Here is an 18606-nt window from a genome sequence, read left to right on the forward strand (position 1 = left end):
CAAATAACATCTCTTTAACGCGTGTCAGATTTTTGCCAGTCACATATAACTTCTACACTTGTGTAGATTTCCCGTATTCGATTTATATTACCGATATTAAATAATATTTATAAATAACAAATTAGCAACAATTTAGAAAATGTAGTCTTATATTTTTCCCTAACATTGTATACATAAATGTACCTATTATTAGATAAAATATGTACCTGACGAAAATTGTTGACTTGAAAAGACAAGGGACAGATAAATGATCTTTTTCCTATATTATACTAAATGGTGAATGTAAAATTAGAGATAATAGCTTATAATAACATGTTATATAAAACAATAAATTATGTGCATAATATATCATATAACTATAAAATTTTCTATAAAAATAGTTTCTTAAATTGAAATACAATAAAAATGACTTCTTATCATATGAATTGGGGTTGCGATAATAACAGCCGAATAATGCGGGCGGAACGTGCAAATATAGTTTTAAAATAAGATCGTTAGGTTTACTATTTCAGACAGCTTTGTGGCATGGATTTCTCCATAAATAATATAATTCACCAAATTACCTTGCATGTACAATTTGAAAATTTAATGTAAAAATTTTCGCTCAGTTTTTGGCTTGAAGTAGACTTTGACAACAAATTATATTACTCGCATTTATATCTTATACCAATTTATATGATACAATAACACTCACTATACAATATGTATATTGCACAAATATTTTTCAATTACATACGTTCATTCATCAATAACTCTGATTAAGCTAATGGAATTCGCAGAATCAATCTCATCATCTTGTTAACAACTTTTTAAAAATGTTATTGGTTACTTAGTTATTTATTTATTGAAATTATTTAAGAGTTAAATAATATTATTGCAAGCTATGATATCGCTCCACTAAAAAAATCTAAAGGGCAATTGGAAATTTTATCATAAAAGTTTACACAATAGAGATATGCAGAATAAGATGTAAAATAGTGATAATTTGATATTTTATAATAAAAATTTTACAGAGTCGCGGTGAACATGCAGTAACAGAAATGGAAGCGAGGACTTTAGCTACAAAAATTAATGCAGTATATGTAGAAACTTCAGCCAAAACAAGGAAACAATTAAAAGACGCATTTGACGCCGCCATTTTAGCTGGGCTGCCAGTCATAAAGAGTAAACGACCTCTTTGGAAAAAAATATTATGTATAAATTAAAATTGATTGATTAATGTATAAATTGAAATTGATTTTAGTTATTAAATCTTTAAAAAATAATAATAAAATTTTAAAAAATATATTATAAAATCCTTACATAGATGTTATCAGAATTCATCGTGTGAATGATTTATTATGAATGAACTGAATAGTTTTCTCTGCAGATGATACTTCCAAAGCTTAGAATAAAAGTTTTGTAGTAAATAAGATGTTAGGAAGAATGTGTAATGTCTGTGCCTTATGACTGATGCGAGAAAGAATGTTATTATTATATTAGTTTTGATCGTAAGTCTTAATGATTGTTGGTACATGAATATGAATGATTTTAACATGGTGTAAAATTTTATTTTAATATGAAATAAATTGATAAGGCAAATAGAAAAAGAATATTCCTAAAGGGTATGTAAAATACTTACCAGCTTACAAAATATACAACAAAATTCTAAAGACAGTTTATTAAAGTGTAATTGTTGGATACATTATAATTTGACTTCTATTTTTACTAAAATTAAATTTTTGAATTTGTCAATATTTTTAAAAAAATAAGAACAAAATTATTTGTACAGTATAAGTAGATAATTATAGGATTAATGAATTATATGTTCATTGTTACATAGTATGTATATAGTAAGCTTGGCATATGTAAATGTTGTTTTGATACTCAATACGAACTGATTATTATATTTTATTACAATTGACGTGTCTTTTTTATTTCACTTATCCCATTATATTTAGCCTCAAGAACTAGCGACTCGCTCGCGGCTTGGCCCTCTTGTATTAGACTATTATATATTTTCTTATTTGAATTACTTTCGTGATCTAATAACATTACCTATATTTTTAAAGGCAATATCCATACATTGGTAGCGTTTCAAAGAATATACTAAATGTTAATTTTGCCAAAATACAATATTGAAAATTGGATTTAAGTCAATTAGGCTGCTTCTGAGATTAGCGTGAAGAAACGCACAGACAAACCGACAAATTGTTCCATGTATATACAGCGATGGGTAACAGTTTTACTACATGTATGTATATATTTTATATTAACAAAAAAATCAGGAACAACTTAGGAAATGTTTGAAAATGTTAACATATTATAATATATTTTAATTATTCTCCTTCGCTTATTTTTTTGACTAATAAGGTTTTATAATCAATAATATAATAAATTATATAGATTTTTTGAAACACTAAAATCTGCATTATTATTTAGCAGAAAGGCAGAAGACCGTACGAACATGTTCGCTCTGTTTAACTTTCTATCCATTTCGGAAATCAACTGTGCTTTAATTAAACTGATCAATTTAAATGATTCACCTCTTGGTCCTCTTTTTAATTACTATGGCGTCATGAGAACATTTTTGTTGTCATAATTTTTATTGTTTTTTATCTACATTTTGAACGTAATTTATAAAATCTTAAGCCTATTGAAGTAGTAAGTTGAAAGGATATTATTTACTAAACTATTTTCAAAAGTGTAGTACTCATATTTTGTATCTTAATAGATACAATATATCACCATATCTAATGATCAAAGAACATAATTCTCTATATAGAGTACTTACTAGAGTATTATGAAAAAAAATCATCTTCATGCAGTATCCCGCACACAGCAGGGTAGGCCGAGAGAAAGAGAAATGGAAACATAAATTTAAATGAACATTTTATTTCCTCGAGAGTTGCGTTTGAGTTTTGTAGCCCAAATTAAACATAATTATGTAATCAATCATAAATAACATACGTTTCATTTGAATTTAATTATAAAATACAGTGATCCGTAATTATTAATTAAATACAAGTGTAAAATATTTATATATTTTTTGCAATTAGTCGTTTGAGCTAATTCTAATAATAATATGCGTTGTACTTCTTAAATAATGATGTATTTTATCGTAATTTGTATAAAACTCGTAAGAAAGAATATTTTTCCATGTAAGTAACAGATGGTCAAACAATTACAGTGCCACTAGTGCACAGAACACATTTACTCAAAGAATGTTCACTTCATACTAAAAAATGGGTGACAAAACGATGCTGCTGCCATCTCTGTGCCTGCCCCCAAAACACAATTTGCGGGAAATTCAAAATTTGGCTTTAAATCGATTTTTATTCAAAAGCCAGAATTACTACTCTTTCAAAATCATTTGGAAGTATTATTATTTAAATTATGTAATACCTCCAAATGATTTTGAAAGAGTCTGAATAATTTATGGTACAATAATAAAAAAATAATGCAGAAATAAAACGAATAAATACTATAAATGTTTTTTATTGCTTATAAACAAATTCAATATATTTTACATTTAAATAGACAATTATAAGCACTTTTGAATCGTCGACATATAAACAAAAAGCTACCACCGGTTCGGAAGGCAGTTCTGCTGAGAAGAGTCAATAGTATATTTAACTATTACATTAGCTGGCAGCTATCTTGCATGATATTCAATAGACAACAATTAAAACAATTAAAATAAACTGCTAATGATAACAATATTGCAACAAGACAAATTTGCCCTTACATGTTAGAAACAATAACAAAACAATTACAGATAATGATAAAAATAATAAAATAGATATAATGAATTTAATACAGTCGAGGCAAAGCGCGGTGTTGAGTTCTGTCACTCTACAGTGGGGAACAAAGTGTCTTAACACCAGGTTCCCTCTGCTAATAGTGCCAAACAAATTTTCTAAAGAATCTTGCTGAAGACGGCGAGTACATAAAGCTTTTATTTTATGTTTTATTTTTAAATTATTATACAACCTTAGGATACCTTTAATTGTCCATATCCAACCTTCCTTACATGGGGGCGAGCTATGACATCCTACAAATGTACAATTTTCAAAAAAGTCATACATTTTCTTCAAATGATCCAAATGGGGAGAATTGTCAGTCATGTTGGTACAGTGTGGCTTTCCTTTCTTTCGATCTGCAGAATCACTATTTAAGCAGTCAAATAATTTATCCATATTTGATACTAAATTTGCAGTGACTGTTGCCTCTCCAGGTAGCAATCCTGAAAATTACAAGAGCTAATAAAGATCATGTTACAGAAACTAAAATCAACATGTCATTGTTAGATGAATCTTCTTGTTTAAGCAATTAAAAGAAAATTAAAGAAATGGTTTAGTTTTAAGATTAATTCAATTTTAGTCGTAACTATAAGATTTTTTTAAATTTCTCTCTGTGTTTATGTTTTAAAAATGTTAATTAATATTTAATATTTTATTTTTACATATATATATCTATCTATTTTAGGTTTTCATGTGTAATTACCATGTTTGTGATTTCTTCTTTATGTGAATTTATTTAGATTGTTATTTGTTTTGTGAACCAATAAACAGAAAAAAAAGTTAAAACAATACCTTGAGATGTTTTGGCAAACATCCCCGCGGCAACTGAGTGACTTAGTACTTGAGCAGCAAGGTTCACCCTCATTTTCTGCTTAGCATTTGGACACATATGATCCTGTTTTAATTTGGGTGCGAATACAAAATTTCCATCACCATTGTCTATTTGGAAGAAATTTACTATGTGTTCCCATTTGGCTATACCTATAATGTAATAAATGAGACTTTATGCTAAAAAATATTTTTTTCAACTTTCATTTAATTATTAGTAACTAGAAACTCGTACTTTTGACAGGACTATGCATATTTGTGCTTTATGCATATTTATGATAGTAATAAATTTTAAAAAAAATGTAATTTTTATGTAAATTATGATAACATAAAATTACCTTGTCCTTCAACATTGTTTGATGTAATATTAGTATTACATTTTATATTGTATTTTAAAAATAAATTTCTGAAGCATTTGAGTAGGTGAGGTGGATCAAATATTGTTATAATTTCTTTTCCCTGAAACATAAAATAAGGAGCTTCTTTTGAAGCTCCCAAAATCTTTAGTGATCTTCTATTAACACCGCCCATATCACAAACTGTGGCTGCTATATGTAAACCATTTTCAAAACATTTTTGTATAATCTGGAAACAAAAATACAAATAATAAATAAAGCAACTAATTTTATAAATCAAGTTCTCGCTTATAGGCATATTTGATATATGAGAATTAGAACTTACTTCTTTTATTAGAACAGATAATCTATCTGCTGTCACATTGGAGCCTGACAAATAATATGCAACAGGCTGCTTAATTTTTCTTCTTATGCCTCCCAGCATAAACACGAGTGCATGTGTAACTTCATTTGGAGATCTACCATGTTTACCATGGTCTTGGTAACCTTCTATTTTGTCTTCTTTAACATTATATGACAAATGTTTTTTTATTGACATTTCATCAAACATTAACACATATTCATTATTAACTGGGTCTTGTTTTTTAGAATGTTTATTTAAATTAAGAAAAATTTTTTCATTTATGCCCACATTCAAGTGAAATTTTCTCAAAATGTGTTTTAATGTGGATGGTGCTGGAAGGCACCAAAGTCGTCGCAATAATTGATAAGTGGATGGTGATCTCTTGTAAAGCCTTAGTGCAATAATTTTTTGATCAGTGTCCCATCTTCTAGCTACATATTTTCTCTTTGCATTCTTTAGTTCCCCTTGTAGAAGTAATGCTAGTGATGGGGTTAGGTGTTTTATTAAACCTTGTACTGCTTCATTATCATTTAGGATGTTTAACATATGCTTTAATTTGATGTTTTTAATTTGGTTTTTCAGCTTATGCACTTTTTTCACATAATTTCTGCATTTTTTATATATAATATAATTCTTTTTACTCATTGTAGATTGATCATTAACAGGCAATGTCTGAAAAAAATCCGTGTACTTAAAAGGAAATTGTAATAAAATATTTATTTAGAATAGTAGATTAGAACAAAACACTAAGAAGATGATCTACATACTTTTTGATCTAGTTCTGTTATTTTCTTATTTAACACACCAGAAGGGCCCGGTTGAGGTTCATCCTTTAATGTATCCAGTATAATATTATCACCCACATCACTAACATTTACCTAAAAAAATAACAATATATTTTCGATATAGTTGTGTACTTTTTCTAATACTAAAAATAATTTTGATGATATGGCTTATAATTACTACACTAAATTTTCTGTTTTAATTTAAATATATTGTCATTACAAGTGAACCAGTATCAATTAATAATATACTTGAATTACCATTTGAATACTTGCCAATACCCTTCTTTGCAATGGTCCAGGTATGACATTTGCAGATAAATATGATGTCCCTGGTTGTTCAGTGGTTAAACTTAAATCTTTGATTGGCTGATTCTGAAAAAAATATATAATGATGATGAAAATGCATTGCCAATGTATAATTACTAATATGTAAATAAATAAATCACTTCACATTGCATCACACACACAGAGAAGGCAGAGGGAACACAGTGTTATTTATGAGTTGATAAATAGAATAATATAAAATAATAAGATGTGGTGATTATTCACAGTATTGTTGCTCTCCTGTAAAATTTAGAAAATGTAGATAATACAGGGTGGAATTGACGGCACCACTTTAAATGAAACCACAGTTTTAACTACTCTATAAAAGCCTAATATAATTCAGAAAAAAAATAATTCCCAAAAATGAAAAAGTTATTTTTTCAAACAAAATAAATAATAAAATAATCGTTTCAAAAAAAAACGCCATTTGTAAAGTGTAATATTATCACTCACACACTTACCTGTCGGCGCGGCAACGTCGCACACGCTTCATTTAAGAAATCGAGTCGCAGCAACTAGCGTAGGTATGTAGGCAACGGCGGCGAGCTGATGTTAAATTAACGCAACTTAACTTAGGAATACACTTTACACACACTTTTATTGAATTATTTCTATTAGGTTTTTAATTTTACTTTTGTTGCACTACAAACACATTTTTTATGTTCCCGTTTTAAACTAACACTCATTTTTAACATGTTTACAAAATTATTACAATAATAGCATTTTTTCTCACTTTTTTTAACAATAAATGTTACATTTTCTGTCCACATTACATTCAGCTCGACAATGACCCATATTATTACACTTGAAACATTTAATATTTCTTTTAATTGTAGCATTTCTTTTTACAATAATTGCAGATGATGATGTTTGGAACTTCCAAGCATTCCAATTTTTTACTCCTTCCAGTTTTATTACTGTGCTGTTTCCCTTCCATTGTGATTGTTTTTTTTGCTTGTTTTTCTTTTTTATTCCTTCCCGGCAACTTAACCTCCAAATTTCAATACCAACGCCGAAGCGTCGCGTGAAGTAACGCTGTTTTAATCTCGCCAGTATTTCTAATTTTCTACGATTGATGCAATCTTCTTTATTATTGTTACGACGTGGTCTGGGCCCATAACCCGTTGTATTTATATGGTTTAGTAAATAGCATTCAGCTATAGTCCGACCCAACTACTATTGCGCAGAATGTACGCGCCGCACCGATTCTATGGGAATCCCCGGTAATCGGTGCGGCGTGAGCGGGGTGTCTTTGTGCAGATAACAAAATGCATTTTTAATATTGATTGATTGTTTAATATAACACTATAATTCATAATAAATGTAGATTATACTTTTTACGCATGATTTGATATTAAAATAATTAATAAAATTATCAATAGTATTTACAAATAATTACTAAATATTAATTTATTTCGTATTGAGTTTTCGTAGGTTCTCGTGTAACATTATAAAACTCGTTTACTATTTAATTTTTATACGATTTTCTATCAAAATAATTATACAAATATAAATAATAATGAAAATCTTAATAAAAAAATTAATAGTATATTCGATAAGTATTTTAGTTAATGGCAACTATTACAATGTTTTTAATTATCTGTGTAAGAACAGAACCTAGCCGCGGAACGGCTAAGTTCTGTTGTATTTACATTATTTTGTTTAACTTTATACGTTGAATAATTATTAAGTGTTTTAAATTATTTGGATGTTGTTTAAGATTAATTTTATCATTAATCGGATTTCTAAAATCGTGATAAATGTTTCGTGATCGTGATGATGTGATTACTGAGTATTTTTCTCAAATAAGAAACTATTGTGTCAGTATTTGAGTCTACTATCAAAACGTACATTCTTTTAAGACATTTCAAACAAATGTTGTTAATATATTAAAAGTTTTTAATATTACTTATGATGTAAATATTAGTGCTAGTAAAAGAAAAATGCGACAACGACGATGTAAAACTAATGTTAAATGTAAGTACCTATCTATCGTAGTTCAATATCATTTTGTGTGTTAAAAATTTTGAATATAATTTTGTGGGTGGTTCAATAACCATGCAGTATTTCTAAATAATTTCATAATAAAGGTGATATAATAAATTGACTTAAAGTAGGATTTTATTAAACAATTTTAATAAGAGGTTTGAACGTTATTTAGATTTATAATAAATAGGTAATTGCGTGAAAAAGAACGCGAGATATCGTTCTTTCTCGTTCGGTTTTGTTTTGACGAATGAAAAGTAGAAGTTTGGCAACGCTTAGTAGTATTTTTGTAGTAGTATATGTATGTGTGCGTGACACGAAATACAGGTATGGAGAAAAACCGTGAAATGAAAAAAAAATCCTACGTCCAAATTGTTGAGGCATCTTGATTAATTTCTTTAGCTCCGGGTTTGAAATATTTTACCCTATATGCAGTTTCAATTAAAGAAGCGCGGCCTCTTCCACCCTGTATAATCAACAATATATAAGAAAGACTATGACTACGTATTTTGAGTAGTTCTACATTCTACTAATTGACTAGCGTAGATGTTACATTGAAACCTCAATATTTGTAGTGTCAGGAACAGCATTCCTAAGCAGTTTTTTTTCAGTAAAATTGGCAAATGAAGCCCTTTCAAAATGATGGTAACATAACATTCTATGTTCACCATACAATTTTTTCTGAAAATCGACAGAATACCATGGGCCTTCAGGGAAGCAAAATTTTGCCCAATCTTCACAACTGAAATTAAGGTACAATATTTAAGATATGACTTTATCTAGAGTAGTTAAAACTTAATGATTACTTACCGGTGTGAATTGGTACGACCAGGTCTAGGGAACCTATATAGTTTAATTTCAGGGTCTTCACGAGGGGCTCGTCCACATTTGAGGCATCTACGCTTCAAATTGTCTCCCATGGATCCAAATATTCAAACACCTAAAACCAAATAGTGAATCTTTAACTAATTTTAGAGATATTAATGAAGAGAGCAAGTGATAAAGCAGGAAACATAAAATAACGGAAAAGGGATTATAAAATACAATAGAAATCTAAATATAAAATACAAAAGAAATGGGAATATAAAAGCAATGAGAAACAAAAATACTAAAAACAGGTTCCTTGTTTAAGCGCCGAAAACAAGTAGTAAGTTCGCCATTTGCAAATGCTAATGATACCATTGCCATATCAAAACATAATCCTACTACTGTACTTTAAATACCGGTTACATAAAATGTTTCTCATATCGAAAAACATTTTATCACGGTGCCTTACATACATGAAATATTATAAAGAAAGTTATTTATTAAACATTAAGTGACTAAATCGTGAATTAAAATTAAATTCTTAGAAAAATATTCTTAGAAAAACTACTAATTAGTAGTTTTACTTTAATATAGCAACTGGACACGGGTCCCCCGTAGGTATGTCGCCCAAGCTCCTAAGGAAGTCGACCGGGCCTGCACTAGTGGCAAGATTGGGCATATTTTTTCTCGCTAGGACTATATAGCATATACAGTTTTTATAATCTGTAGACACTAATGATAATTGAAACTAAAATGTAATGTATGTATGTTTTAAATGTATATTTTTTATAATCATTTATATTTAAAAATGTAAAATTTATTAACTAATTTAATAAAAGTATATAAAATATTTATTGAAACTACATAGTTGACAGTTGTCAGACAGTAGATGACAATCTGACATTTAGATAATAATCGCGCCAGTTTAATATATTTATTATTTTTAAAAGTATAATAATATTTCTTAATTCTCTAGTCGTATCAAAATAAAATGTCAGAAGAAGAACACCAGCCAGAGATAGATATATCTGATATTGTAGATGACACCGAGCCATATCTCGAAAATGACTATAGATCAACAGAAATCACTGACTCAGAATTAAGCATGATAAAAGATTCTGAGGAACAGAATAATTCGGAAAAGAAAACACAAAATGTTAATAAAGTAGAAGTAATTCGTTCCACTAAACTTCCCATCGCGCGAATAAAAAATATAATGAAAATGGATCCAGACGTTAATATAGTTAATGCAGAAGCAGTTTTTTTAGTTACAAAAGCAACGGTTAGTAGTAGTGCCAATAAATACATTTCATAGTACTATGGAAAAGTTATAAAACTACATAATAATTAAAAATCTCTCACTATGTTAATTTAATTAATATTTTTTTACAGGAAATGTTTTTAGAAACATTTGCAAAGGAAGCATATGCATATACAGCACAACATAAAAGGAAAACAATTGCTAAGAAAGATTTAGATGTAGTGATTAATAAAGTTGATTGTCTGTGTTTCCTGGAGGGTGCTATGGACTTCTAGACTTAAATTTGGATTTAAATAAATGTGATTTAATATTGTATAAATACAACATGTGCTTTTTATCAAAAATAGCATTTACAGGATATTACTAAGTCTACAAAATTATTTCTCTAAGTAAATTAATTATAACTTATTTTAAATCAAAATACTTTATTTTTTTGTACATAAAATATCCTTACTATCACTGAGTTACTCCAATAGCCATGGCAATAGCCGGGATTAATGCCAGGAGGAAGAAGAGTGTTATGATTATAATTACAAATATTTTAGATTATCTGCTAGTATTGGATTATTTTAATCATGCATATTTGATTTAAGAAAAAATTTTTTTTTAAAGAATCTGTTTTACATTGTTGTAATGGTGGCAATTGTTTATGATGTTGTTTATTTCTTTCACAAAAGTAAAAATTTACATATGATCATATCAAATCTCACTCTACCCATATCTGTAACTATCCAAAACCTTTATATAAGATTTGGTTACAACTGTTTATATATTTTGAATATTAGATTGCTTCAGTTATAATTACCAATTTTCTTACTTATAAGTATATTCTATTTTAGGAAAGAGTAATCTTTCATTTCTTACTTAATAATTTTTTTCAAAACTTAAAATTAAAAATGGAAATGAATGTCATTGATGCCAATTTCTATGTAATATTGCACTGCATTAATTAAAATACCATCAATATTCATCAATTTAACTTTTGTGTCAATAGCTAATCTGAAATGAATGATAAATATTATTGTCCATTTTATATAAAAAATATTAATAAAACAGCATTTTATTTAATTAAATTTTTAGACAAGAACATCATTTGTGGCCTGTCACAATGCCACAACTGGCCTATTAACATATGGCCTTGAAGATATTTTTTTATGTAAATTTACTATATATACCAATTTCTCTCTCTTATATTTTATATTAAAAAAAATTACTGATTATTAATAAATTATTTTGCGATCATAACAACTGTTCATCCAATCCATTAGCAACAATTTTGAACTGATTGTAGGAGCAAACTGCAGAAGCTTGGTAAATGTATATTTTTCTTTAACAAAAGAGTTCTGTAAAAGATATTACATTTTATTAACACAACTTCAGGTTTCATCCCGATTACCGATAAGAATTCCGTCAAATTGAGACATTTAGTGATGATTGGCGGAACTTAATTTTACATGAAATGAAAATAATTCATCCGAGTGGAATTGGATCAGAACTGTCGCATTTGGACATTCGGACACCGTGTCACTAATAGACACTACATGTTTCATAGACACTAAAAGTGCCAAGCAGGTCGTGGCGCAAGGACAAGAACGTGCGAAGATTAACTAACGCGATGGCTGTAAGTTCAATACACTTTCCGGTGAATGAAATATTGTAATTTCTTCTCTCCGCAAAAACGCTGCATTGAACTCCACTTCTTAACATGTAATGCCTCCAAAGCTCGGCGGAAAGTCAGGAATGGAAATGTCTTAATTGAGACGGAGCGTCTTAACTAGATTTGCAGGTTGCCTTTGCCTAGTGCCTCGGCGTGAAGTTAAAAAATAAAAACACCCGAACAAATTAGAAAAAAACTCTGAAATTACTTTTTATTTCAGATATACTAAATAATACATACCCTTTTGTAATTGGACAGGAAGTACCAGCCACAATTACTTTTAAATTGTCAGAAAGCAAATTCATTGAAGATAAGTCTACAAATTGTTCTTCAGCTTCTAAGTTCATGATACCCAAGACAACAGGTGCACCCTGTAGTCTTCTGAAAAATATTATTTTTGTTCCCATCAAAACACTTCCTTTCGCCACTTTCTGGCCGAATTGTGAAGATTCGCGTGTTAAGTGGTGGAACTCAAAGCCACGCTTTGACTCGTTATCAGGGCAAAGAGATGTAAATTTTTAAGTGTTTCAATTCCTTGAGTGGGAATCGAAGCCACACGATTACAGTGGTACAAACGTGCTACTGTAATCGTGTAGGTTAATATATTACGAGAAAAATTAAAATATTTTACGGCATACGATTATATCCTATTTCAACATACCTAGTGACAACTAGAATAGATGTAGAAATTGCTCTTGTCTCTAAGTCCCCATATTGTAATGCTGGTATTTTTCTAGCAGCTATAACATCTTTAAAAAACTGTAAATTGATCATTAACGTTTGTAGTTTCATAATCATAGAATTTTTAAAATGTTGTATATTTCATAATACTCACATGATAATGACTATTACAATTATTAATCTGTTCCGCAAGATTTAATACTTTATAGTTATCTGCAACTGGCAGCCATGTTGTTTTATTAGTCGAAAAGCCCGCGCTTGTCGAATTATCCCATTGATACGGTGTCCGAAAAGGGTCGCGTGAAACTTTGTAATAATCAATAGGGTCGTGTGTCTTACATGCTTTTGGATCTTTTGTATCTTCCCAACTCACATATCCATTTGTCATGCCTAGTTCTTCCCCCTTAGAAATGATAAAAAAATGTAAGAATATAACTATATATTTATGTTAGAGATTAAGATACATTAATAAAACTATTTAGATGCTGAGCAGTTATATAGCTTATTTTCAGCTGTTAACAATATCGTTTAAAAATTGTGACATTTTTCCATTAAAGATTTAGAGGCTGTCGTGGGGCAGCGGAACATGGGTGCGACGCGACGGTTGTGGTTTCGATCCCCACTCGAGGAAGTGAAATATTTATTTACGTTTATATTTCCATTTTCTTTGCTCTAGTGTCAAGACAAAGCGCGGCGTTGAGTTCTGCCACTCAACACGCAATGCCTTCACAATTCGGCAGATAGTGGGGAATGGAGTGTCTTAACACTAGGTTCCCTCTGCATATCCTGCTGTGAATTCGGCAGAAAGTGCGGAACGGAGTGGCTCAACACTAGGTTTCCTCTGCCTACCCTGCTGTGTGCGGGATAGGTGCAGCGTGAAGCTGATTTAGTATTGATTTAATTTAATTTTTATTAAATGCTTTATTTAAAACTCAAATAAATAGATAAATCATAAATTACGCGTTTACGTCAGTCGCTGTACCGTCAGGAATTTATTGTATATTAGCTTTACGTTGTATCCTGCACAAAGCAGGGTAGACAGAAGCAGGGCCGGTTTTAGCACTACCGGCGCCCCCTGACTACATTTCAATAATATACAAAACAGGGAATGAGTACAACGAAATAACCATGTATTTAAAAAAAATGACAAAAACTAATAAAATTTCACTTCTTCTAGCATTTCTATCTGCAAACTCTTTTATTAGGCATTCAAAGTCTATGTTTTCTGCAATTTTATTTTCAAAGTTGATAAATATTTCAATGACGATGATTTTGTTTTTTTTTTTTAGATATCAAAGACGACGGTGACTTTGTTTTTTTTTTTAAATCTTAGACCATTTTAAGACGTCTTTGCGCAAAGCGCCCTAAATGGGCGTCTACGGCGCCCTTTTTATCCGGCGCCCCTGGGCGGTCGCCCAGGCTCGCCCTACCCTAACGCCGCTAGTGGGCAGAAGGTATCTGGAAACCTAGTCTTATACACTGCGTACCCATTAAATATAATCATGATTTTTTTCGAAGTTAAATGCTTCCATGTTGTCTGATAACTAATGCGTAAGCTCTTTCTTTTATTCTTATTACTTTAAGAATTGAAAATATTTAAAAAAAGATTGTATGTTACTTGATAAATAAAGGCAATTCCAGGTAGGATGAGAACCAACATATTCATAGCATCTACACGGCCTACTCCAACTCGAGAAGCCACTCTGGGTTCATCGTGATTGCCGTTCTAAAAGAGGTATATAATATTTATTATGACATAACGTTTTGTTTTTTACTTTATAGGCAATATAATTTAATAAAAATATGGCTAGAGTTTTTTATTATATTATTATTTTTAAAATTACAATTATATCAGTAGATAGGTAAACTTACTATCCAATTAGCTGTTTTACCTTCTGGCATAGAGTTCATCCATCTATCTATAATTTTCTTTAATTGAAATGCAGTAGTGTTACGATTTTTATCTTTTATATATCTAGTATTAAAAGGAATAGAGCCATTTCTCGTTTTTGTTCCATAATACCTAATGATATTGTGTAAGTTAGTGTATCCTTCAGTTATCATAAGTTTATATTCGCCTTGAGTTTCTGTAAATTTATCTAAAAAGTCTCTCCAGTTGTACACAACTTCATACGTCTCGTCTAAATCCCAGGTGTAAATATGGTCATAATAGTCATAGTCGTCCGGAGTAGCGCCAGGCAAACCTATTTGGAAAGCGAGAATTATATTTTAGATGTATTTTTGTTTTAGTAAAGTAATTTGAAGCATTGGCGTCGTATATATTATAGATGGGTATATAAACCTGATCGTGGCTCGTCAGGATAAACACCACCGTAATTGTCAGGATTAGCTTCGTATAATCTGGTAATGGCGTCCACTCGAAACCCAGACACACCCATGTTTAGCCAAAAACGCATCACATCCTAAAATAAGAGAAATATATAATTATTTGCTATTGTATCCAATACGGAAAAAGAAGCTTATTTTCAATTTAAACTCTACGTATTTTATAGTTAAATTCGGAGCCTAAGCGATATGTTAATCTTTAATCCTTTAAGGTCGTATATTTTAGTGAGGAATGAATGATTTAGAGGGAAATGATACCCTCCATTTGGTCTAATACAAAACAGTCACAGTTTTCTAATCATTTCATTATTTATAAATAGTAAATATTTGTATAAATATAATTAAATACCTTCATTTCTTCGTGAATTTTGTCATAACGGTAGTTGAGATCGGGTTGCGCTATTAAGAATTGATGTAAATAGTATTGCTTGCGCACTGGACTGTACTCCCAGGTACTTCCACCAAAAGTACTTATCTTAAAACAGAATTAATCTCAATGACCATTTTTTTACTATTTACTCCCTGGTCAAATACTAAAGAACCTGGTTAAGTGCGAATCGGACACGCCTAACGAGGCTTCCGTACCTATCTCAGGATTGTAGGTCAACGGGAAGTACCTACAACTTATAAAAGTTTATCAACTTAAGCTTGAGGGCACAGGCACTTATTAAGCACACAGCAGGCACTTATTAATTAATATTTTCTTTTATTTTAGTTGCAAATTTTCACTTTGTTCCAAACTTTATAACTATGGGTCCACGGAAAGAATTTTATTCCGCAAAATCGGTGCATAAATGCACGTGTCTGTTGATTACCTTGACTTAGAAGCTTGTTTTTTTCTTAAAGAAACCATAGACCTAAATATTTTGTATTAATTTCAGCTTGAAACCTCCACGTGATCACGAGATAAATAGCCTTGACAGACGGATGGACGGACAACAAGGTGATCTTATAAGGATTCTGTTTTTTCCTTTTGAGATACGGAATCGGAAATAGCCATTTTGTTTATTTAAGTTTCACACTGGGTCCTGCATATAGCAGGGTAAGCGGAGGGAACCTAGTGTGAAGACACGCCGTTCCCGCTAAGATACTTCTTTCTGGTTTCCTCTTTCCGCTTAATTCTGGAGGTAAGAGTGTTGAGTAACGAAACTCAACGCTGCTCTTTGTCTCGTTGCAAAAGCGAGAAAAATGAAAGTACCTATTATATATTTAATTTCCTCGAGTAGAAATTTATCCCACAACCTGTTACGTTTCTATTTACACTCGTGTTCCCATTGTTATGAAAAAAAATGAAATATATTTTTATTTTGTAGCATACAAATTACCCAGTTATTAGGTGGTTTTAGTTCCCCGGTGCTGTTATCAATGACGCCATCAGTCCATACGTAGTAATCTTCGTAACCAGGTTCCCTTTTTTCGGACTTCTGGAACCAATCGCTTTCGTTGCTTGTATGATTTGGTACGAAGTCCAATAAAACGCGAAGGCCTAAAACATTTTTTAGGAATACTTTCGTCACACCTACTTACAAGTCATTATTCTAAATTAATAATAACAACAACGCAGAGAGAGCAATCACAATAATGGCGGAATCTTTTTAGAAAAAATTAAAGCTTTAATTTAAACTTAATATAGTTTCATATAACTACATCTACTTTCGGGATATAAAAACGTGCACCTTAATCAGTTAATTAAAATCACTTTATTGATTTACGTAAATTAGTAAATACCTAGAATGTTAGCTCTCTTCAATAGATTTTTCAAGTCTTCCATTGTACCATATTCCGGTGCAATTGTTCGATAATCCGTTATATCGTAGCCGAAGTCATTCATCGGTGAAAGGAAGAACGGTGACAGCCAAATCGCATCTATTCCTGTTTCCTTGAGAAACTGCAGTTTTTTAGTAATACCTTGAATATATTTGAAAAATATTTTTGAGATTATCGAATGTCCTGTTCTTAATATTTGTCTATATTTTTATGAAGTGTGTTCTATTTATTAAAAAAATTGTAATCTTATATTTTATTAATTGGCTCTATCTACGCTGAATATTGTCAAATAAAATTTAATGTGTTTATGTTATTACTACTGCATAAGTACCTATAGGTACATATAAACATTCTTTTCAAATTCTTAGGCCTGCAATCTTTAATTCAATTTAGGATTTGAAAGTAATTATAATTTTTAAAATATCATAAATGTGTATATTATATGTGTTAGTTAAGACCATCGAATATACTAAATAACCATTAATCAAATATATCAGTGGTAAATTCTAGTTCTGACTAGTTATTTCTAGTTTTGACAAAGGGGTAGGGAAGACGCCAAAAAAAATGGTATTGACTGTCTACCTACGTCTAAACTGTTGAGGTATCTTAATTAATTAGGTATAGGTTTAAAATATTTTACCCTACATGCTGTTCCCGTAAAAGGAGCGCTGATGCTTCCATCCTGTATAAAGCAAAATGATAACAATGTTTGTACGTACCATTAAGATCGCCTATCCCATCACCATCGCTGTCCTTAAAGGAGCGCGGATAAATTTGATACATTACTGAACTCTTCCACCAGTCTACATCAGCAGTGTGCACTGTCATTACGACCAAGTAAAGAAACACTACGCGCATCTCGACTGTGTCTGAGTGTCTCAAACTCTCAATGAATACCAACTGACAATATCAGCTTTTAACGATTCCTTTTAACTTAATAGCCATATTCAGTAATGCACACTTATATGAGTTCACGATAAAACACATAGGTACCTCACCACCACTTCAAATTCATAATATGTTTATTGAAATTCACTTTCTCAAATAAGTAGTTGATAAATTAATTACTAATTATTAAACTCTGAAACTTAATGTAATTTAAAAAAAATATCATATATACCTAATATTTGGCAGAATTAAGAATAACCTAGTTTAATGGCAACCTAAACTTCTATTTATCCCTACCATATCATTATTGGCAAATGTCAAACCAAAAAGTTACTCTCGGTTTGGGCTCAATTAATTCCAACTCTGGGGAAGTATTCATCAATCCTCATACAGTAAAACAGTTAAGCTGTATCCCGCACATAGCAAGATTGCCATAAGGAATCTAGCAGGAATTACGACTCTCAGTTCTCCACTGACCGTTGAATTTTCGAGACATTGCTTGTTCAGGAGCAACACACCGCGTTTTATTTTATTATCTGAAGGAGGAAATGAAAATATGAAAATTTTGATGTCCTCGAATGGGAATCGGGCCCACGCGTGGCGTTTGCAGTCGCACCCTTGTGCCCCTGCACCAGGACTGGCATCAACAGTTTAGTGATAGAATGATAAGAAAAGAGTTACATATATATGAATTTAAAATTTTAGTCTGTCTGTTTGTACAACGACAATAGTCAGTGAATCGGTTGCCGCCCTCGCTTTACGCTTTTTTAATTTGTAGTTATTCAGTTACTTATT

The 18606-nt window shown here is 30.6% G+C and overlaps 4 protein-coding genes across 4 annotated transcripts in view; 2 read left to right on the forward strand and 2 right to left on the reverse strand.

Moving 5' to 3' along the window:
- LOC146532436 (uncharacterized) overlaps nucleotides 1–1903 on the forward strand; it is a 35783-nt gene extending 33880 nt beyond the window's left edge. The window contains exon 4 of the mRNA XM_085195810.1: nucleotides 1014–1903. Coding sequence (XP_085051936.1) covers nucleotides 1014–1205 — 192 coding nt within the window. The 3' untranslated portion in view covers nucleotides 1206–1903. The remainder of the gene's footprint in view (nucleotides 1–1013) is intronic.
- The window catches only part of ko (Stork-head domain-containing protein knockout), a 375904-nt gene extending 368149 nt beyond the window's left edge, over nucleotides 1–7755 (reverse strand). The window contains exon 1 of the mRNA XM_085195802.1: nucleotides 6880–7755. The gene's annotated coding sequence lies outside the window, so the exon portion shown is untranslated. The remainder of the gene's footprint in view (nucleotides 1–6879) is intronic.
- Nucleotides 7756–10080: 2325 nt separating this feature from the next.
- Nucleotides 10081–10893, forward strand: LOC146532437 (DNA polymerase epsilon subunit 4-like). Its single transcript, XM_085195815.1, has 2 exons — nucleotides 10081–10493; nucleotides 10604–10893. The coding sequence occupies exons 1-2, from the start codon at nucleotides 10203–10205 to the stop codon at nucleotides 10745–10747; spliced, it is 435 nt and encodes a 144-aa protein (XP_085051941.1). The 5' UTR covers nucleotides 10081–10202; the 3' UTR covers nucleotides 10748–10893.
- Nucleotides 10755–17997, reverse strand: LOC146532438 (maltase A1-like). The gene is made up of 11 exons (XM_085195818.1): nucleotides 17643–17997; nucleotides 16885–17064; nucleotides 16482–16642; nucleotides 15506–15631; nucleotides 15113–15233; nucleotides 14683–15014; nucleotides 14429–14536; nucleotides 12965–13213; nucleotides 12791–12888; nucleotides 12370–12510; nucleotides 10755–11815 (listed from the first exon to the last, which is right to left on the reverse strand). The coding sequence occupies exons 1-11, from the start codon at nucleotides 17779–17781 to the stop codon at nucleotides 11737–11739; spliced, it is 1734 nt and encodes a 577-aa protein (XP_085051944.1). The 5' UTR covers nucleotides 17782–17997; the 3' UTR covers nucleotides 10755–11736.
- Between the last annotated feature and the right edge of the window lie 609 nt (nucleotides 17998–18606).

This window comes from Heliconius melpomene, chromosome 13 (assembly GCF_056956725.1).
Source record: "Heliconius melpomene rosina isolate 202511_hmr_F chromosome 13, ASM5695672v1, whole genome shotgun sequence".
Classification (NCBI taxonomy): Eukaryota; Metazoa; Arthropoda; class Insecta; order Lepidoptera; family Nymphalidae; genus Heliconius; species Heliconius melpomene.

Excerpts from the sequence above, each read along its gene's own strand:
- LOC146532438 (XM_085195818.1), bottom strand. The coding sequence starts at position 17,781 with ATGCGCGTAGTGTTTCTTTACTTGGTCGTAATGACAGTGCACACTGCT. Across the intron at positions 17,065-17,642 it reads TGGGATAGGCGATCTTAATG|GTATTACTAAAAAACTGCAG; the intron begins GTACGTACAAAC and ends AATATATTCAAG. Across the intron at positions 11,816-12,369 it reads TCCTGTCCAATTACAAAAGG|AACTCTTTTGTTAAAGAAAA; the intron begins GTATGTATTATT and ends TATCTTTTACAG.
- LOC146532437 (XM_085195815.1), top strand. The coding sequence starts at position 10,203 with ATGTCAGAAGAAGAACACCAGCCAGAGATAGATATATCTGATATTGTA. Across the intron at positions 10,494-10,603 it reads TTTTAGTTACAAAAGCAACG|GAAATGTTTTTAGAAACATT; the intron begins GTTAGTAGTAGT and ends ATTTTTTTACAG.